The 22633-nt window shown below is 42.5% G+C and overlaps 1 protein-coding gene across 2 annotated transcripts in view; it reads left to right on the plus strand.

Moving 5' to 3' along the window:
- The window catches only part of LOC122401501 (paternally-expressed gene 3 protein-like), a 268898-nt gene that overhangs the window by 95043 nt on the left and 151222 nt on the right, over window positions 1-22633 (plus strand). For both annotated transcript variants that reach the window (XM_043403675.1, XM_043403674.1), the window contains exons 7-15: window positions 2310-2479; window positions 3563-3756; window positions 4189-4221; window positions 4814-4932; window positions 5123-5309; window positions 5419-5616; window positions 5708-8233; window positions 8320-8423; window positions 8500-8702. In XM_043403675.1, coding sequence (XP_043259610.1) covers window positions 2310-2479; window positions 3563-3756; window positions 4189-4221; window positions 4814-4932; window positions 5123-5309; window positions 5419-5616; window positions 5708-8233; window positions 8320-8423; window positions 8500-8702 — 3734 coding nt within the window. The remainder of the gene's footprint in view (window positions 1-2309; window positions 2480-3562; window positions 3757-4188; window positions 4222-4813; window positions 4933-5122; window positions 5310-5418; window positions 5617-5707; window positions 8234-8319; window positions 8424-8499; window positions 8703-22633) is intronic.

Genomic DNA, 22633 nt, shown 5'->3' on the forward strand with positions numbered 1-22633 from the left:
TGCTACTCTTGACTCGATTACTCCGTGCGCCGTAGCTTGCGCTAATTTCAGTTTCCTTTTTGGCCGCGGCGCATTGCGTATTCTCAGGGTGTACCAGTAATCGTGCCGCGACCCGAACGGGGCTGGTTTCTTCCTTGGAAAAATATATCATGGAATTTTACCATCCTTCGTTTCGAATCAATATTTGTATTTTCGAACTACGGTCGAGGTAATTTTTAAGACGTTCTTAGACGTGGAAAATTAACGAGACTGTCGAAGTATTGAAACTGATTTGATCTGATTTGTGACAGATCCATTTGGGACGAACTAAAATTCAAACTGACGTCGAGCTCATCATTTATTGATCTTGCGATAATATTGATCCGCTGTATCGTTGGAAAGTTTTGTCATAGATATTTATATTAAACCATTTGCTCTTTATAAAGTTACTTTTTTTTCGATAATAGAAGCAGTATCTTGCATTTTGTTTTCGTACAAAGAATCGCCTCATTGTTTCACGATTACTGGTACGCCCCGTGTGGACGCAATTTGGCAATAACTGCGTCGTTCGTGAAAATATGAGTTCCATTTGAATTGGCCGCTGAAAAGTACACACTGCTTGCGTTAATATTATTCTCTGTTGTGGCACTTTATTGTTTCAGTTTGTGGTATTATTTATTTAGTTTTGATACCGTACGCGAGAAACATCCGACTACAACATTAATAAACTTACGTTGGAGAATCGCAAAGCTCTGTTCTAATCAATTTCAACGTTATTTTCATTCCGTGACTCGTTACTGTGACTACATTGTCCGTCCTATATTCACGACTTGCACAGAAAAATCTAATAAAACGTGTTGTATTCTCTGCGTCACAATTGAAAATTTATGTCTTTGAAACGGGGAGACAATTTTTTTTCTCTTAAATTTATTATGCAGCACTGTTTATATTTTCACATCTAATTGTGCACAGAAGTCGTTGATACGTTTTTTTGTTAATTTTGTGTGCGACTGTGACCACGTTTCGGAATAAATGTATCAGACCGAGTCAATGAAGATCGAACAGTTTGGAAAATGCATTATTCGGTGACTAAATTTCGTCCAAAAAACGGGATTAAAACCAACTCGTAAAGGAATATACTTCCGATCTGATTCGATCTCGAACAACCTGACCAAGTAATCCATTTTTTAAATAGTTCAACTATTCCCGAATCGCTCTGTATTCGTCTAGCTACAACGAATACGTTTACGGTTGTTTTGCAGTAAATTTTATTCACGATTTTCAGAATGAGTTTGCTCGAACGCTATTTTGGTGAGGCTAGAAGAAGGTTCTACCGTAGCTTTTCGCATAAAATTCGATTCAGCGCCATGCTAGTTTTTTTATCTGCGATCAGCGACCATAAGAATGCTTTGTGCAATTGCAATTGCATTATCCACGGAGCCTGCGCGTGGATAACATCATCTAACAAGCATAGTGTGAAACGTCGCTCCTATTGTGGTTATCGACCATCGAAAATCGTCGGTAACTTACCCCTAATAGTTCCACCCCTATTTTAAAGTTCTCTCGCCATCAATGATCACCACATCTTTGGCATGATGACAGTTTCATATATCTTTCCTTGTTTATGTAAACAAAAAAAAAAAAAAACAGTTTATCAGGCCGCCTATTCTCACTTTTCCCCTTTATGGAATTCCATTGTACACCTTCCACCACCCCCCACCCCCTCTGACAAGTTTAAAATACTAAAACTCTCCTGCTGACACGTCAAATACCTGGATGTTAATCAACGAATCGCATGGATATTAATTATTTCTATCTACCCTGCCCCCCCCCCTTGCTGTTGCACAATTTCCATTTTTCGGATTCAGTCCAATATCGACCAATTTCACTTCGGGAAGTTTTCGAAACGGATTATCGAGAACAATGGATCTCGAATTACCACTCAATAAACGGCGAGAAATAAATAACGACGCCCGTCGCTCGTAATTACATTTCCTTTCCGTCGTTTACGCGTCGTTTACTATTTCGGCGACGAGACGCCGTGGATATAAAAAGACTCATCGTGGTTCGTTCCAACGATCGTTACTCCCGAGAAGCGTCGTTCGCAGAAGGATACGTTTATTTTTGGGCAAATGTGTCGCTCGGTTGTCACGCGTGTATTTAATTTTCACCGTTGCGTTTCGGTGAATCCGCAGGAAAGGCGATTTCGTTCGCGCGAATGAACGGTAATGTTTCTTCGCGCCGTGACGCGTCCGTCGAAAGACGTCGTTACGACGATCGTACCGGGAGGTCCGGTCACGTAGTAACTTGAAATTTTAATTGCCTTTCAGCTGGTTACTCGGAGGATTCAGACTACACGTCGGACCTGAATTATCCAGTAGGCGGACAAGGTGCGAACAGCTCGGCTTCGCAGTTTCGTACAGCTGCCAACCAATTGGCCACCCCTCAAAGATCCCTCGAGACCTCGAGAGAAAATAGCTACGAGAGGGATGATCATCAGGTATTGATTGATCGATAGTTCGCAATTTCTATCCGATAGCTATTAACATTGAATCCAAGATTGCCGAGTCGAAGATTTCATTTTAAAAATTAGACCTCTCTGGAATATTGGCGCACACGTTTATATTTTGATATTATGTTAAGCATTTTAACGTGGGAGTAATTGCTAAAATTCAGAGTGAATATCCAGAATTAAATTTCCCGATTATAGAACATTGCAATATAAATTTTGTCTTTATTCGTCTTATCGTGTACGTAACATCAAACGAGAGATACTTTACGTATTCCAGATTGTTAAGAAAACATATTTTGTGTAAATCGTTTCTGAAAGGGGTTAATGCACCCAAGAATGGGCTACGTCTGGCAACTCTGCTTGGAAGTCGCCTATTAACGTCGGGTCGCTGGCTTTCGTTCTCAAACCGAAGTATTACTTTACTCTATGTATTAGGTTGCAGCGAACCTCTTAAATTCAAGCGTATGTGTCTTATATCTATCGTGTATTGCGAAAATTGCCAAGTATATCTTTAGTTACTGCATATATTAATTTGCGTAATCGGTAGATTTAGAAGTTACAAGAGTAAGAGGTACATATGTATGTGTAAATCTAGTGCGAAATATTTACATCGTAAATTCGTTCACATACGTGGACGAGCAAGTTGGGCGAGCCAGATTGTATAAATAAACAGTCGTCGCGATAAAATCCTAATCACGAATGTATAATATACGAGGTCATGAATGCAAAAGTGGGCCAACCATAAATTTTCCATACAGGAATTTATAACGTGAAATCAACTCGTATGATTTATTTATAATACTTTCGTATTTCCGCGGCAGGTATTACTATAAATTTTTAACGAAAACGTTGCGATCGATTAATTCGAAAAGTTGAGTCGCACGATCCATCGTGGTTATTATTATTCAAAGATAAGTCTCGCGAGGTTGGTCCACTTTGGTTCTCGCGGATCTCTTATAAGACAAAGGTTTCCTTGGAAAACTTCGTTTCATCGAATGGAATTATGGATGGTTAATTCATGAAAGTTCCCGATGTAGAAGAAATTAACGACAGAATCGTTTGTGCCGCTAGATTCCGGCTACAGTTGGAGGCAGACTAGCTCCGAGTAATTACGGAAGTTACGGTGGATCGGGCCATAGTCCACGTTACGACGAACCGTATCCCGAAGAAGGTCCACCGCAAAGGTATTCTCAGTCTCAACACGCTTCAGAATCTTCCGAGCCACTCTTCTACAATAGTAGACCAAGACACTATAAGGAATACAGGTATTTCACATTTACGAGCCTTAAAGCACAAAGTACACACAGAAATCGATCTAGAGTCCACACGTTACAAGAAGTGAACAGTTCTCCCTTACAGCAATACTTGTACCTCTAACATCGAATGACAATACTCGTAAAGAAAACAGATAGTAACTCTTCTTATCCCTCCTCTTCTTCTTCTTCTTCTTCTTCTCTATCACTTTGTCTGCTTTGCAAAACTAATGATTACGTTGTATTTATATATGATCTCTTATAGTCGATTAGTGAGAAACGAAGATCAACAGGGTCGTGCACTTTGTCGAGAGACATTCTGATATTTTGATATGTCTGCTGGTGTCTCGTTCATAAATTCAATTCGAGATCTGTTGTACGGCCCTGGCCCGTCAATCGGGACGAACTTGAAAAAAATCGTTTATTGTTTTTTGCCTGATACAGACGACGGAAGCACACGTGGGATTACGAGGACAGGTACGAAATATGTACCCCAGCAAATTTCGTGAGAAATTCAATGATTTTCATCGCATTTATCGAATGTTAGATCACACGATTCATCTAGCAACATTTTTGTTTTGTGTTAGCGTACCACACCGTTAGTTTAATCATGTGTCTTGGCGCACCGGCAACGACGTAGCTTTTTACATGCAATTACATCGCGCACAAGCCAGGCACGTGTGTACGTTCGATCACGGAATAGAGCAACGATCTTATAGTTTAGTTCGTCGCGATCACTCGACGAAATCCTCGACGCGGATGGTTCGTTTCGCGTTCATAGTCACGAGGGACCGTACACGCGACGAAACTAAATAGAGAACGTCGATGGAAATTACGATAATATTATAGTTCGCGTTAAATGGGCCAAAGAGAATGCACTGAACATCCACAGGTAGTTGCATGGTGCAGTCAGTCTCGCTGCAGTTATCAGCGAAGTCGATGGAAGTGTCTTTTTGCCAAGCCATACTTCCAGCGAGCATCGTCATTTATCTCGGGTCATTTCGTCTACGCTTCTATCGCTCCCGTACAATTAACGCGACTTTGTCTCATCGTGGTTTCGTCATTTCAGCCAAGACGGCTGGTACAGCGAGGGTTACGACTATCATGGCACAAGAGTCGACGAAACAAGGATCTACAGCGATACGGAGTACTACCCGAGCACCACGACGAGCTCTTCTAGACGAAGAGGTAATAGTATACAACTTGAGCACGCAGCTCGTGTTTCGCTCTTTAATTAATCTCCATTTTCATCGCATCGAACGACGCTGTCATTCCTTTCTCCGGGATTCGTATTCCCTCAAAGTCATCATTTTCTTATCTTTATCCGCATCGTAATGGTATCTCGAATAATAATTTGTTCATTTCCATTCGTAAACAGGTCCCCATAGACGGCCGTCTCTAGAAAGGCAGATGACATTGTACGACGATCACTCTTATTACGCTGATGAATACAGCAGCGAAGGAAGAGTCGGGAAGATGAGTGCCACGTATCCGGAATGCCAGACGGACATCAGATACAATGAATACTACGATAGCATCACGGGATACACTTATCAGGACGAAAGGTAAATGTTCCGAATATCGACGGTCTTTCATTCGGCCTGGTGCTATTATTAACGCGATATATTGGTTTTTCCATCCGATGTTTGTGTCTGATATCGTTCGCGTCGCTAGGTACGGTCAAGACGACGAGGACAGACAGTGGGACAGCGGAGGGAAATGGTATTTAGGAACAAGTATCTACTACGAGAACAAACGGAATAGAAAAACGCTTCCACAGAGGCCTGCATCTAGCATCGGTATTCATCGACCCGATTATAGACCAACGGTTACCAGACAACGCAGTTACGAATCCGACGAACTCAATTACAGGTATTATCATAATTCTTTCCATTCGATTCCCACTCGTTCTTACATTTACAAAATCGAGTCGTTTAATAATACGTTGAATCGCGGTTTACAGCGGCCATAGTACCCGTCGTCGAAAACCGCTTCAACCCCAACAACGACCGACGTCTCGACAAGAAGGGACGGGGAAGAAACTACCTCCGACACCAACAAAACCCAGCAACGTTATTATCAGCCGTAAGCTTACCTCCTTACCTGCCACGCCGAGCAGGCAACTGCCAAAGACTAGAACGCCCTCCGAGGAAGGCTATTACAAGTCTGACTACAACGAGGACTATAATTACGCTTATCGTAGTCAAGACAATTTACCTCAGGATACCTACATTGACAGCATATACAGCGACCAGAGCGGCTACGATCAGATCCACGCGCCTGGGAAAACTCAGTACGTCGAGGATAGTCAATACGGGTCCAGTTACACGCCCCAGGTCGCCGAACAGTACGGTCGTTCGTATCAAGAGCCACAGACGCAGGATCCGTACGATCAGACGTATTTACAGAACTCGTACAAAGACGAGTACCAAACGCCTTACGTTCAACAGAACGCTCAAGTTTATCAGGACACGTATCAGGACATGACATATCCGAACGCCAGTCAGCCGAACGATCAATACGTTAGCGAAACCGTCGATCAATATAGAAAAACGGGTACCGACGACAATTACCAGGTGATGGGTTACGAGCAGAACAACGTGCAAAAGGAGAGAAAGAAGACGCACTCGTACAAAAAGGACGCGTACCAAGAGCAATACAGCGATTATGACGTGTCCGTGCCGTCGAGCGTATACGACCAAAACAACGTGACAAATACTTATAATCAGTACCCACCCGAGCAATACGATTCGCAGTACAATATAAATACGTCGACCGGCTATCAGAAAGCTTATCCGGACAAGTACAATCAAGACGCGTACAATCAGGACACGTTCAAAGAGAGCGCGTACAACGAAGACCCGTACAGCGTGCAGGACACCTACAGCCAACAGGATACTTACAATCAACAGGATACCTACAGCCAACAAGACAGCTACAGTCAACAGGATACTTACAGCCAACAGGATACTTACAACCAACAGGATACTTACAGCCAACAAGACGCTTATAACCAGCAGGATGTTTACAACCAACAAGATGCCTACGCTAAACAGGATACGTACAACCAACAGGACACGTATAATCAACAAGATGCATACAGCAAAGAGGATACGTACAATCAGCAAGACACTTACAATCAACAAGACGCGTATAGTAAACAGGATACGTACAATCAGCAAGACGCTTACATCCAACAAGACACTTACAACCAGCAAGACACTTACAACCAGCAAGACACGTACAATCAACAAGATACTTACAACCAGCAAGACACATACAACCAGCAAGATACTTACAGTCAACAAGATACCTACAACCAACAGGACGCCTACAGCAAACAGGATACCTACAATCAAGTGCCCGTTACGTCTCAAAGCAACTACGAGGACACGTACAACAACGAGAAAGACTACGTCGATTATCAGCCGCCCTACAGCAAGGAAGAAACGAGCAGCGCGCCGTACAAAAGCGATTATCAGGATCAATACCAGGACTACCAGGATCAGTACGAGGAATCCTATCACGACTCTTATCAAGGATCGTTCGAGGAGCGTTACAAGGAGAGTCCAGTGGCCAGCACGGAAAGGAGACAGAGCGAGGTGCCAGAGTTGTCGGTGACCACACCGAGAGGTCAGACGAGAACCAACGGTTACCAATCCAGCGAGTCGGATTACTTCTATCCTACCCAAGAGAGCCAAGAAGTGTCCGCGGTTGGACTGACCAGACGGAAGAAGCTCGAGAAGCGCGAACCGAGTCCGCTCGTTCAACAGAACACCGATTCCTTGGAGTCCAGGGACGACGAGTTGAAGGAGTCGATCGACACTACGGTGAGCTCGATTCGTAGCATCCAGCAGAAGGTGGGCGAGTATCCGATAGCCGGCGACTCCGTTCCTATTGTTCCCACCCTGATCGAGTCTCCGTCGACCACGGTGCAACCGATTACGACGATGGTGAACCACGTAACGTCGAATCACGTGACGTCGAACATGACGGTGACGGGCACGGCGAACGGGAAACGATTGGTCAGGACCGAGTCCTATCACGAGGACACCATCGAGGACGAAGAGTACCCGGAAATCATTCCCAAGGAGCCGCAGAGAAAGGACTCGCACCAGAGTCAGCTCAGCCAGCATTCCCAGCACAGCCAGCACTCACAGAAACCGAAACTGACCAGGGGGGATTCGTACGCGTCCGATCACTTCCCCGAAGAGTCCTACAGCAGAAAGGGTTCGTACACCCAACCGACCAGGAAGGATTCGTTCTCCTCGACCACTCAAGAGACTTTCAAGCCACCCCTGACCAGGTCGGACTCGTATCAGAAGAGAGGCAGCTATGGGCAGAACTTCAATGCCCCGCAACCGATCTCCAGAGCTGAAAGTTATCAGCGCGGATACTTCAAAGACCAAGAGTCTATAGAGGAGCCGGACGTTGCTCTGAGCAACGCGGTCAACGACGATTACAAGATGAGGAACGAGTCTCTCGAAAGGTAATCGCGCGTTGTTTTAGAAAATAATGGTGAATTTAGTCTTTGAGAGATTCGGGTGGATTTTCATGGTTTTATCGTTCTTTAAGGTACGAGCGAGCCGATGAAGCGATGCTTCGCACTTCTCGAGAGGACTCGTTAGTGGACTCGTACAAAACTACACCGCCCATGTCGCACACGGACAGCCCTCACGGTAAGATCGCAGTCGTAGCGTGTATTTTTAGTTGCACTTATTCTCGGTTGTTGATTTATGGATTGTCGAATGACAGGGAGTATAACGAAACAAGCATCGTTGGAAGAAAGCGTCCAGATGGACACTCCACCGAGGAGTCCACCCGAACCGCCACCGGACGAGGAACTTCTCGAGATGGTCGGCGCTGCACCAATGCCTACGCAGCTCAAAGAACGGCCGGAGATGACATCGAGGCAACGATGGCATTGGGCGTACAACCAAATCGTCATGCAGCTGCGGGTGAGTACTACGACAAGCTGTATTTCATTTTCTAATCAGTATGAACGTATAACTCAGCGTGAACAAGCTTCTGCAGATAGGAACACTCGTAAACGGAAATGGAGGTTTATTTGTCCAAAGCCTGAAGATTTTTAAGCAACTAGAAATGTTTTATAAACAAGTTTATAAAGTGGGTATTTCCTTGAATACTCTTTTTAATATTTTTAGGAAGTCTTCTTTCATAAGAAACGACTCACAAGGGAGCAAACTTTGGACCCCAGTTCTGATGAAACTTTGTTACAAACGGTGGTTGGTTCGATCTGAGAATTATCTGGCATTTAGTTGTTACTACTTTTTTAGTTTATGGGAGGAAGCATTCCTTGTGTCAGAGTTACTCTTTTTACAAAGTACTTATGTGCAGGTAACTCCTGGATTATAAAAGATGTTGGAAGGTTTACTGTTTCGGTGGATCTGTAAATTAGTAAGAAAAAATTCTTCCCATTCGTTTATAGGCCTCTAAAAACGGTATTTTTCATATCTATTTGTAATTTAAGAGTATAGCCACGATTAAAATGGGTGACTTTGACCTAGGGGTGGTATCTTCTTTACTGTTGAAAAGTAGTGACAACGAAATGCGATATAATTCGAAGGTTGAATCAATAATTGCGAAGTTTCATAAAAATCAGAGTCTTTATCACTACCAAACTTGCCCAAACATTTGAATTTGCACTTTTCAGGACTTAAATTTGATACTTTAATATTGTCTAAATGATACAATATTGTTCCCCAATTTAATATTCACAATTTTACTTTAAACATCTACGATTTGATCCTGAGCAAGAGACTTAACCTGCTCAACGAAAGCTATCAGAGCAATTTATTTTGAGAAAGGTGCACAAAATGCAATAATACATGTACACAAGATATGAAATGAACGAAGAACTCCAATGTTTACGTACATCGAAGTGCCACGGTCGAAGATGCCTACATTTTGAGACCGAAATAATTGCACAGAGATGGTTGTGTAGGTGTGCAGTGGAGCGAAAATAGCTTTCCGTTTCATTGAAACGATAGTCAACGACCTGAGTGGCGACCTTCCGAAAAATGCGGCCACTGAATACCGGCGACCCGCATTTCTCTGGCAGTCCTTCGCAGATACAACGTTGGCCTTGTCAATCATTACCTTCACGGCTTGTCGGTTTGTCACGTACTCTTGTCACGGTTGAAGACTGCATCTACGGGTTCTCCGTTGGTTTATCACCTGTGTAACGCATCATTCATCGCGAATCGGAAGGTTGCAAGTCCGTATACCACTTTCGCAAGCCACAGCGCGCGTCCGAGTCGCGCAAGAATGATTTATGGATGGCGAATGTCTCCACGGTAAATCGAATGTCTTCGTTTCTGCACCGTTACAGGTGAATTCTACAAATCGACGCTCTCCGGTCGAATTGTAAACGCTTTCAAATTACGATCGGTTGCATTTCAGACGTGGATAAATTCACGCGACCGAGGTCCAATCGATTCATCTTAATTAAAGATCTCGACTCGCTTAGAATTTACACGAAGACCGTTCAACTTGTAATCAATATAAACGTCTGCAAATTGAATTACTCATCTGTTAACCCGATCGATTCAATTTCGACGAACGGGAGAGCGTTGTCGCTGCAACTCGACTCGTATTAGTCACCGCGCGTAATCCTCATCCTGGAGAACAGAGACGAGCGTATAAATTACGTCGACGAACGAAGAGTTTCATCGTTATCTTTACGAGCCGTTAGAACTGTACAACGAATGTTCATTAAAAGTTTTATCGACGACCACGGTGAAAGATACGAGATTACCCACACCTATAGACGAATACGTTTTGGGACGAGCGGCGAATCTGATCGTTTTGTACGCGATTCGTTCGAGATGAGAAGAGGAAGAGAAAGATGTGGGGGAAAAGATTTCGAAATCGGGGGCCGTGTCGTCGGAAGAAATCCCCATCAGAAAGTGCGAGCTATCGGGCGGCCAGTCACCTTGAAAATGACTCGTCGGAGCGACGAGTGGCGGATTAACAGCGAGCGACACGAAACTTCCATTAACGCAACCTTGTCGCCCAATCGTAGCGCCCTAAGTACGCATCTGGCGCGCTCCTGGGAGCCATCGTAGTCGATCAACCGGCTGAGAAACTCGCCCCTGCGATGGAAAATGTAAATTCGTTGAGCCAACAGCGGCGAGAAGTTACTCGATCGCGACGAGACTGTTTGCACGCGCAAGTCCGGCTCTGAAAACTGTAATGACAGACTGGGGATCGATAGATGCGAATAATTTGCATCTACGAGATCGATCGAGAAGACGTAGCTCCAATGGTGCGCTCTTTGTATTTATGTTTTTAATTGGGGGGAAAGTAGACCCTCCATTATTCAGATTTATGACTTACGAAGGAACGTTGAAGTAAAAAATATTACTTGCACGTTACTTGTACATTAAATAGAACGGCAGACGGTTTTCTTAAACGATGTCAACGAACGAGTCAATTAAAGAAAAAGGCTTGGACAGTCGGGGGTCTAATGTTACGAGAGACTCTTTTATTACGTGTGGGGCATTACGATCAAAGATAACGAGAATATATGCGGGATCGAAGGAAGGAAAGATAAAGAATTTAGGGTCATACGGGCCATATCGAAACAATAAGCGTGGTCTTGGCTGGTTCTTCGTTTTTATTTCATTTTTCAAAATTAATAGACTGCAGGATACAAACTATTCAGGCGGATTTAGAATTTTATTAACAGCTACCACTTATTCGCGTGGCTATAGAAAACTTTTATACAATACGGAGAAATATATTCCCACTACAGTTGACCAAAGTGCTTCGACGTTTCTATATATTCGCGTATTATAGTGGATATATCGATGAAAAACCAAATAGCTTCGGTAGACGATAAATTTGCTTGAAAGAAGTGATTTTTCTCTTTAAATTGCTCGTATTTCCTACCGTTCGCGAGAAATGAAGTAAGAACGAAAAATGGCCAATTCTTCGGTGATCGATTTCGCTTCTTTAAACCGGAAATCTGACGGTACAATTAAATATAACCCATTGTTTATCGATACATTCGCGAACGCATACCTTACAAAGAATTTTAGTTCACCTTTCGTTACGGTAGATATTATTTTATGACAGATTTTTCGTCGCCGAAAAGAAACCGCTCTAAGAACCATTTATTTAAGGAACTTTCACGCGAGACGCTTTTTCTTAGCTGTAACCCGAGAGTGAAGCGATTTGCAAAAGCTCACAAACGTCAGCAGCTGTTACCTCTATACTCTATTCTGTTCGATTCTAGCATATAGCCTTTTTATTGTTTCTAGACACCGCTCCCGCGGCGTTACTTCATATTTGGCGAATTCCCCGAGCAACGTGTCGTTTTATCGTTCGCATAAAAATGCGCTACCCTCTTCCTGGACCGTGCACTGTCTGCACTTTATTCCAGTTCCCACGGGTTCTTCCTCAAATATATCTAACCTTTACGATTTTCTTTGCATCGAATTGCGACGAGATGTCGTACGAAAATTATAGAGAACGCATCTCGGAAGAATGCTCCGTGCATTTGGATTCTTACGAGTCATTCAATTGTAAATTTCAAATTATTTTTCACAAAGTAATCGATGTTCTATTTCCTCGATTTTCCCGATACGCGCTCCAACCTTGGGCAACAGATGATATTGCAACTGTGCAAATATGGAACCATGGACTGCATAAATATAAAAAAGACGTAAGACAGTCGTCACATTGTTTCAGTTATTACGCATCGACAATTTCAGAAAATGTTCCAAATGATTTACTCGGTTACAAGATTCTATAATCAAGCATCCTGCCGGGTTCCAACAAATACAGGATCTATGATCATAAAACTTTGCAAAATTATTGAAACGGCTATTTATTGTTTGCACGGCAAGCGACCCTTTCAACCATCTAGATACAACCGTCTTTCTTTCAACTTGTTTACATCGTTTCACAGCTACGCCACGTATTCTTCAGCTATTTACAGCTATTCCGCGTAAGAACTCCGGCTAAAAAACCGTGAAATCCGTTTTCGAAGGCGCAGCACGTTCTCTAGCGCGTTCTTTTCCAGCGGCAGGGCCTCGTAGGGCAGCAATCTATGTAGGTCAGTCGGGCCAGCCGCAATCGGAAGCCCGTATGTCGGTCTGGCAGCTCAGAGTTAGTGGTATCACCTTCGCGACAAGGTCTCTCGCTCCCCGCCATTCGGTTATCAACGCTGTCGTTACGAACGAACTTGGCATCCTTCTGTATCGTATTAGTTCACCGGACGTCGACCGACGCGAAACGGTCGAGAAAAGTGTTTCACCGGGACCAGGGCTCTCGATTCTTCTGCAGGCCTGGCAGGGGGGGATCCGCGAACCGTGATGAGGAATCGGCCCCGGGGAAAGCAGAGAAAGCCAAGAGAGGCGAGGATATCGATCGTTATTAGGCTTTTATTAGACGGAAGTGTTGTCGATAGCGCGCAGAGGGTACGTCTGCACGGGGTGTCGTGTTAACTTAAGTGAAAATATCACCAAGAGGTCCGTCAGGGGCTGACCACCTCCTCTGCCTTAATTCCCGCACGATCTATCAGAGAGTCTGATCGCGGTGCTCCCCGAGGCAGGATGCTCGTCTTCTCCGTCGTCTTCTGCGTTAACGTGCTAGGAGCAGGATGGAAATATTGTTCTTCTGGCCGTTCGGGTTGCTTCGAAGTGAAACTGTCGGATAATCATTCAACGCAAATTGAAACTTCCGAAGTTTGATAACCGGAGTGACCGGATGCCGCGTTATCGCGCGGATAACGATATTCTCGTGCTGCGGAAACTCTCTTAATTAGTTTGTCGTGTGGTTCGCGATGGTGTTGCGTAAATTTCTGTAGAGTGTCCTGGTATTTTTTTTTTTATAAATCTATCCAAGAAAAGAGAAAAGTTCGCGATGGAGGCGCGCGAAAAGTCCATCGAGTGGGCGTTGCTGTTTCCGCTGAAGGCCGGCCTCTTCGCGATGAAGTCGTCGCTCTCGTCGAAGAGCGTGAACCGCGAGAAGGAGAGGATATCCAAGAAGAATCTGTTACCCAGCCCCAGAATACGGAGAGGTTCCTCGTTGTCGGACCTGGACAAGCTGCAAAGCAAACCGATCTTGCCGGACGTGGTGAGATCCACGGAGAAGTGCTCGGAGTCGCTACCTCACTCGCCGGCTCTGTCGAGGGCGAACCTTCAGCTGGGTAACCTGTACGTAAGAGGCAGCATAGGCGATCTGATGAACATGAAGAGGTACGGTGCATCCACGTGGAGCGTGAGGAGCGAGAGTTTGATCGCCAAGGCTGTCCCGTTGAGCACCGTGACCCCGAGGCACAGCCCGCCGGTTGAAAAGAGCTTCGAGGATCTTGAAGACGAGCTCCAGGATGAGTGTCACGTACCCGGGAAGCCCCTGACTTGCGCTCAAAGAACGCAGAGGCTCAGCAAACTCATCAAGAAGCAGAGACGCATGATGGTCTTCAGTCCTAAAACCCTCCAGCGAGATCTCGTAAGTGGAGGCCGTGCAAACGTTTTTACCTTCTGGTATCATAGATCGGGATTGATTCAGAACGGTTTTAAAAGAATTGCGAGCTCGAAGCGTGCTTGCACTTTGTAGGCGAGACGAAAGATTTATGTAAATAGGTTCACGCTTTACAAAGGTTACGGTTCAACATGCTGTACCAGGTTTTTAACCGATGTTTACGGTTTACAAAATTGCTACGAAATACGTGGTGTGCTCAAGAAAAAGTTGCTTTGATCTATAAATACTTTAATAACGCGATCGAAGCTTATTTTCTACTTGATGCTTCCATTAACAATTTGTGCATGGAATGTAGGACGCTTAACGAAAAAATACTGTTACTGGATGTTATCCGGGGATTGTGAAACGTTGAGATAAAGTTATAATATTTAGAAACGTTTGGTGTTACACACGTGATTCCTTACGAACCTATTTTGTCACCGTGAGTCGTCCGCTGTACGAGGAACAAGTTACCAGATTAAAAGTCACGTTCCAACCTACTTCTTTTCTTTTTTACGTTTCTCGAGGAATTGCGAGCCGCTTCTACGCGGATAAAAATATGTCACGATCATGTTGCAATGTCTGTTGCTTAAACACTCGACACGTGTGCGTAGTAAACTGTCCTCGTACATTTTAATAAAATATCTACGTTGCTGCGCCACGGTTTTTTTCTCGCTTTTTCACGCCCTATATCAAACGTAAATTCTCTTCTTCTTTCTCTTTTCGTACTATTTTTTATATAATCGCAATAGCTTCGCTGGAAGCTTAATAGGGAACTTATTATCGCAGTGAAAATAACTGAAGCCATGAAATGTTTCCTATAAAATCTCGAAAGTTTGTGGCTGTGATAAATAGGACGAGTCTCGTAACGCTAGGACTTCGAATAACTCATAAATTATTTCCTGTGCATAAAAATTGCATGGTATCAAGAGGGACATATAGGGTTATTTTGTCTTTTAATTGTTGGTTCGTGAAAGTACAATGCGAGTTAAAATATTATACGAAATTAAATATTTTCGGTGCTCTATTTTGTTTGTTTACAGTCGAGATATAATTCCTTATCGTTGGTATCGATGAGATATTTGTATGATAAAAAAAGTAGCGTCATCGACCGTAGACAAAGGAGACTGTGGGGTGGGTTAAAACTAGAAGCGCATCGTTAAACTTGAAACAGCTTCTGCAGTCGCGGCGAGAGACACTTACGGGGGTTGAAATATTCATGGTACATCCGCCCCTTTGCCTCGTACGATGCTCTATCGGTTGGTGGCCTGCATTCTCTACTCAATACCCATCTCTGTGTTTGTTGTTACGAATAGTGTTCCTTATTCTCCAAGAAAGTACGCTTTGTTCGAAGGAATCACAGGACGAAATTAATTCGATAAAGAACGATTTCGATACGGAATACAGTGTTTTGAAACGACCCTTTGATCGATAGAAACTCCGTTTCATCTTAAAAACGTACAGATCACTGAAGAAAAGATTTAAAGCTTACGAATCTTCGCAATTATGTCCTTTACTTTATGCCATTTACAATTGGTGTTTCAATTTTATGATCGTGGACTCCGTACGCTCCGTAATTCCACTTTGAAAAGTTAAAAATTTGCCTTTACCGTGAAGTCGACTGAAACAAATGGAATAAGCAGGATACTTAAGAACTTTCGAGCCACGAGATTATCTCGCGATTAACTTTACGAATCCTCTGAGAATGGTTAACTTCATTATTAACGTAGTTACAGCGATGTTATGAAATTAATTAGACGAGTGCTTTCCACGATATCCTATCAGTTTATTTCTTTTCTCATACAATTTTCTCGTCTGCTCGCGAGAAAATATCATTTTATGAAATTCACAATCGACAGTTTTACGCGACAAAGTTTACGCTGTAAAATGAAAGTTATTAAACGACCAACTCTAAGACTTCTGGCGATCTCAACCGTGCTATAATTATTAACTTTTGCTTAATTTAATAGTAACTATTTTATTGGCACATAAATCGTTACGTCACGTTAAAATTGTCAAAATATTTTAATATATTCTCTGTAATAAGCTATGGTAATAAGTACTACTTTTAATCAACGCGATAGAAATTAATTTTTCGATTTTCGGGGGAATCTTCCATTGTCTTTGTGCGGCATTAATTAGGTTAAACAATCAAATTTATTGTACGGTCGCTCGTGTTTCTATTTTGCCCATATTTATTGCTTTATAATGTTTATTCGCAGGGGAAAAACCTCTCTATTATTTACACATGACACTATTTTTCTTCCATACTAATTCAACCGTGATAAAAAGTTCGATAAGACAATCTAGAATTCGAAAAAATTAAAAATCAATACCTAATTACTTATCCGTTGAAGTCTTGCCCAGGCTCTACCAAGTTCCACGATCAATTTCTGATATGAAGGTTGAAACTTGTATCATAGTTTAATACGATATACATATTACGCTTCTATGTAATGGTGGAGAAGCACTTCAAAATTTAATGATACTCTTCCTCTTTTAGTATGCATTCTTGTAAAATATACAGGGTGTTCAGTCACCCCTGGGAAAAATTTTAATGGAAGATTCCAGAGGCCAAAATAAGGTGAAAATCAAGAATATCAATTTGTTGATTCAGACTTCGTAAAAAAGTTATTAAAAAATTAAGTTAAAAAATTTCAAATCATTCACGGAAAAATTATTTCCGGTTGCGGGGGTCAATTACCATAATTTTTGGTGAATAGACATACCCCCGAAATCCTGCACACTTTCGAGAAAAAAATTCGAATAGGTACTGACATTTTTCGGCGAAATTAAAAAATTTCAAATAGTTCTAAAAAAATTATTTCTGGTTCCAGGGGTCAATTACAATCATTTTTAGTCAATACACATTCCCTCGAAATCCTATGCACTTTCGAGAAAAAATACTTTAAAATATTTACCGAAAATATACTATGTGGCCGTCTTGGAAAAATTATTTTTAGTTGTAGGGGTCAATTATAAGCATTTTTGGTAAATAGACATAACTCCAAAATCCTACGCACTTGTGAGAAAAAATTCGTGTAAATAGACAAATTTTATTAATAATTTTGTTAATAACTTTTTAACGAAGCCTCAATCAGCAAATTAGTATCCTTGATTTTCGTCTTATATTGGCCTCTAGAATTTCCCATTAAATTTTCCCCCAGGGGTGGCCGAACATCCTGTATATCGCTGTCTTGGTACGCCAAGTTGTACACCAAGTAACAAAATTATTACTATTTTTTTATTAAAGTTCCCCGCCAGACAATGGTTCGATAAATAAAGATTCCGACTAAACTAAAGATAGTAAGAAATCACAGGTTTATGTCTCGAGTGGCAATCGTACGTGATTCATAAATAATTCTACGTCGTTATTCCCAACGGGAAAGCTCATACTTTGGAGTCTCTCTTTCCCTCGTGTTTTGCTTTCCTACTACGTATCGATACCTTCTTGAAATTTCTTTCGTCTCTTGAAGTGTTTATCGCCTTGGAATATATTTCAGACACGCAACTCTCGTATGCAAAATCCTTTTTAATATTTTACATATTTGCTCTTGTAAATATTGCACCATAAATACGCACTTTCTTTAGGCGGTACTTAAACCGACGTTCACACGACCGACGCAAATGGCCATTGGTAGACTTATTTATTCATTTATGTAACGGGGAAACCTGCTTTCCAATGCGAAACAAACTTTAAAGGATAGAGCAAGACTGAATCCTTGCAGTTCCATCGAGTAAATAGAGATTGAAATTCGTGTCAAAATTTGTTTCCCTTGACGTATAGTTTAAAACCACAGTCATTGGAGTGGAAGGGTCGTTTGATGTCCACCGAAACGGTTCCCCGGAAACTTCGGAAAGGACCCTTAGGAAACCTAAAAGGAGGCACTTCGTAGCTCTGATTCCAGCTCGTAGGCCACTGTTGAAAATTTGTATATTTTTACGCAGAAAAGGTCGCGTAGACCTAGCAGTCTCTGCTTTCTTCCCGCGATGCACACCATGAAGCCCGAGGTTCGTTAAAGCTTTTAATTTTTATCCCAGATTCCCCGTTTGCTTTGGACCGTACAAAGAGAATTTTTGAAGTTAGCGATGCGCAGCGGATGGGAATGGTGCTCTGTTCCCCCAGAAAAATGTGTGTACACAGTGGTACAAAGGCTTTTAATAAACAAAGTTTCCACTTTTGTCGGTACGCGCAGCGGCGAAACCGGAATTAATTCCCTCAGAGCATTACCTAGCTATCGTTTCCCTTATTTCATCCTCATTAAAGACAATAACTATAATTCGTTTGTGTTGAGTTTTATCGATCTCGGAAGCTTAATCGGTTGGATCAATTCGTGGAACAAACGGAAGGATCTAGACAGGGGCCCCGATTCTTCTCGGTCCGAGAAAAACAAAAGAGGCTTCAAGAATCAGAATTTATCGTCGCGCCGGCAATACGGCAATCTCCTTCCAACCGATAAAGCCGCAAAAATATATGCTCCTCGTGTGGCATTGCGACTGCAGGATACCCATTGTACCTGCTGCTCGACTTTCCCGAGGAAAGCTGATATAGCGCGGTGCACGGAGCCCGGAAGTACGTGTGAGAAAGTTGCCAGCCAGCGATAAAGTTCGATCCCGCCACCTGTGCACTTCCTGTGGTTCCCAAAAGGAAATGAGAAAGAACCTTAGGACCGTATAGCGTCGTCGCGGTTTTCGTATCTTCGATTTTCTCGGGGTCGGTTCACGGGGGACCATGAAATTGTAACGCGTTTATCGCGGCGTTTAAGACGCTGCGAACACGATATTTTAAAATTAAACTTCTCAAAGTATTCGTGGAACCGAGCATTCTCGGATAATTATTTAAATCACGTGACTGCAATAATAAGTACATACAATCAAAATTTCCTCGATGAGAGAATGCTTTCAACGGTCGAGGTTCTTGGAATTATAAACTGAACTCTCGTGGCTACCCATCTAAACTTTGTAATAGCACGGAGTTGAAGTTCCCGGACGCGGTGTATATTGCTTCCGTTATACATCGAATAGTAAAATAATATTTCACGGTTATATCGCGCGGGTAACAACGCGATAAAAATATATTCAAATCTTCGTAAAACAGAAATAATTCTCGTGATGTATTCCATCTATGCGTACATTGATCCTGCAGTATTTTATCGAGTATATTTTTGGTAAAATCATTGAAAACGCGGGTGAAAAAGTGAATATTATTTTCGTACGGTTAAAACGAGCAAATTGAAATTTGTTCGCGCGCGCTAATTGACGCTCGTGCAATGTGCAATGCTCCGCTCGTAACGTCGTTGGTTAGAATCAATCTCGCGTCTAAGTATACTTCTCTGAAGTGTAGTACGTTGTCTAGTATAATTATAACATTTTCGAGGAGCGAAGAACACGAGAGGGAGCTGATGTTTCGTAGACGAACATATTCATAACGGCGCTCGACACGCACTCGCGTGCTTTTCCTCTCGGCGAGCGAACATGTGATCGAACGCGGTGTACGCTTTTGCCGCGAACGATGCTTCAAACGAGAAGAGACGCTGATAAGGACCGTAGAAACGATCGATCTGGGATTAGGTTGATTCTGTGGTCAGCCGTAGCCACGGTTTGCCTAGCTCTTCAAGGTGCGAGTAATCCTCTGGGCGCTGGTTAACGCTAGCGTGATTGACTCGCGCTATTACCAAGATGCCACGGTAACAAATGAGCCGGCTGTTAAACGCGATACCCTACTTTCGTCGAGGCTTATTTGCCAGATTGCTTTACGACCATTGTTATGAACACAAGGTCATTATATCGACTCTGTTATTTGTTAACACTAAACCAACACTTCACGTATACCCAATCCTACCATGACCGGTCAACTAACGAGTTCTTCTTTTTTTTTTTACCCGACAACGTACTCCTAACGTTTGAATTGTAGGAGTTTATACGTTCAACGGATAGGGAATGAAATGCCCTTTAAAATGAGCGTTCAAACAAGTCGATAACGTAAGTAGTTCCGGAGATACAGTGATTTTTGTTTCAAGTCGATCGCGTCAAAGTAAATTGCAAAATAAACATAGAGGACGAAATAAATTATAAAAGTTGTTACATTCATTGGATAGAGGATGAAATGCCCTTTAAAACGCGCGTTCGAACGAGTCGATTGTTTAATTAGTTCCGGAGATATGACGATTTTAGTTTCAAGTCGATGCGGTGGCTAGTTTCGAAGATATAAGGGTTCGAAGATTTGTTTACGTCGCGCGGTGAATGAACTTTTACTACGGCCTTGTCAAGGTCGTTGACCGGCACGTGCTCGTAGAAACTAGGTCACTCGGCCACTCGGTCACGAGTCACGTACGAGAGAGAGAGAAAGAGAGGTCCGACGCGACGCGTCAGACGGAGACAGAGATAGTTGAATTAAGAAAAATTACACCTTTACATAAATTACGATATCTCGAAAACGGAAAGTCGGATCGTCAAAAACAAAAAACCATTGTAAAGAGGAAGCTTTATCGCTGCCAACAGTGGCTCAATAATGGATAAAACACTAGTAGTTTCGGAACTACACGCGTTTAAAGTTTTAGTACTTTTAACACGCGTTGTTGGACTGTTCCAAAACAGTGGAAACGTTTCAGCTTGAAAATTAATTACTGTAGTTCCATAGTGAAAACTCCTGTCGCCCATATATGGACGACGAGGCAGTCAAAGTATAACATTTGACAATTTTAAAGCCCGAATCAGTTTAGTTCCCAAAATCGAAGTGTTGGGTGGCCGAAAAAGTTTCAACGAATAAAGAAGCGACAATTGCAGCCGGAAAGCCAGTGTCTCGGATCTTGACAAATCGTATTACGAAACAAGTATGACGACTGCGGAGCATTGTCGGGTCGAGGGCATTAATCTCGAGGGAAATTATATGGAAAATTAGGAGGAGAAGAAAACAGTGAAAAATAACATTTATCTTCATGAATCTTTTATGAATAAAAATCGATATTAGCAATAAATAAGTCTATACTCGATGTATTAAAAAGTATTTAACAACAAATATTACAAAATATATAATATATTCTCTGTTCTTTTTCACTGATCCCCATTACATATTTACATATGTACATGTTAAGTAGCCTCGTTCAACGCTGTTTCGTTTAGCGCTGAAACGTATCCCCCGCGTTAAGCGGGATCTTACTGTATTTCACTAACCCCGTGATAGGGTTCAATCTCTGGAGGATCTGATCAAAATTCACCTCGGTCCGTGAATATTTTCGCGTATTTCTGCGAGACGTATCCCCGAAAGGTGCCCTGGAAAGCGATAGAATTTCGCCTTACCTTTGAGATCCGCCCAAGATGGAAGCGAAACATCCATCGTTGCGCCTGGCTTTTTATCCATCGAATAAACACGGCGGTTCGTAGCGAACTCCTTTCAATTTGCAATGGCTCCCGCGATTTCGTATTTACAGAAGAGATTGCCCCGCGAAAAAGAAATTAAAGGAGGGGCGCCACGGTCCCTTTGAGAATGTTCATATCTGTTGAATCGGCCCGATTGGTTCTGGTTCAGATCCCCGGAAACCGGTCTTCCTTTATCCGTTCCGCCAGGCAAACGAGACGCCGACTGTCTTTCCCCTTGCTCTCACAATATTTCCACCGCCTCGACCCCGTGGATAACCCTTCTATGAGATCCTGCCGCGCGATGGTATCCGGGATATCGTTTCAGACGTCTCCGGTTAAAGGACGCGGGCGAAATCCCCCGATTAAATTCAACGTGAACGAAATCGTATTCCGACATCGACAGGGGCGTTGTTTCTCTTTTTGCCTCTTATACGTTTCGACGGGTAATCGTAGCGAAGCTCCTGGAAATATCGAACAACCAATGACGTATTGTAAGAAAAGATCCCGGTTCGAGAAAAAGCACTAGCAATTTAATTTTATCGCAGAAAACACGATGGAAGCTTCGATAGCTCTAGAGTTAATTAAGGAGGTAAAAGTACTGTAGGCTACTGCTGAAATTATTAGCAAGTTTGCATATCTTGCTTGCTGGATCAATATAGCAAAATGTTAACCATTCAGGATTTCGTTTAAAAAAAAACAATTTTGTAAGAAATAAATGTAAATCGCCGTACGTGATTTTCTTATAAGTTACAAGCCTTGACGTTTGACCCAATACCAACTGGTCTTTTGTTCCTTACTCCAATGCTCAAGAACAAGCGAAGTTTTAACGAACCATTGAATAGACGAGAATATGTAGAAGATGTCAAAATAATTTGTATTAATTCGAAGAATTTGAAAAATTTACGAGGTTACAAAAATTCGAACAGAAAAACGTTTCGATGAAACTCGTACTGTTTCGTTCCTTTCCAATTTCGAGTGGAGCCATCAGCTACTGTAATTGCAGACTAGTTTCACCGCGGTTAGAGAAATCCGTGTATTT

The sequence above is a fragment of the Colletes gigas genome, unplaced genomic scaffold (assembly GCF_013123115.1).
Source record: "Colletes gigas isolate AHSC1104 unplaced genomic scaffold, ASM1312311v1 Colletes_gigas_Sc00025, whole genome shotgun sequence".
In the NCBI taxonomy this organism is placed as follows: Eukaryota; Metazoa; Arthropoda; class Insecta; order Hymenoptera; family Colletidae; genus Colletes; species Colletes gigas.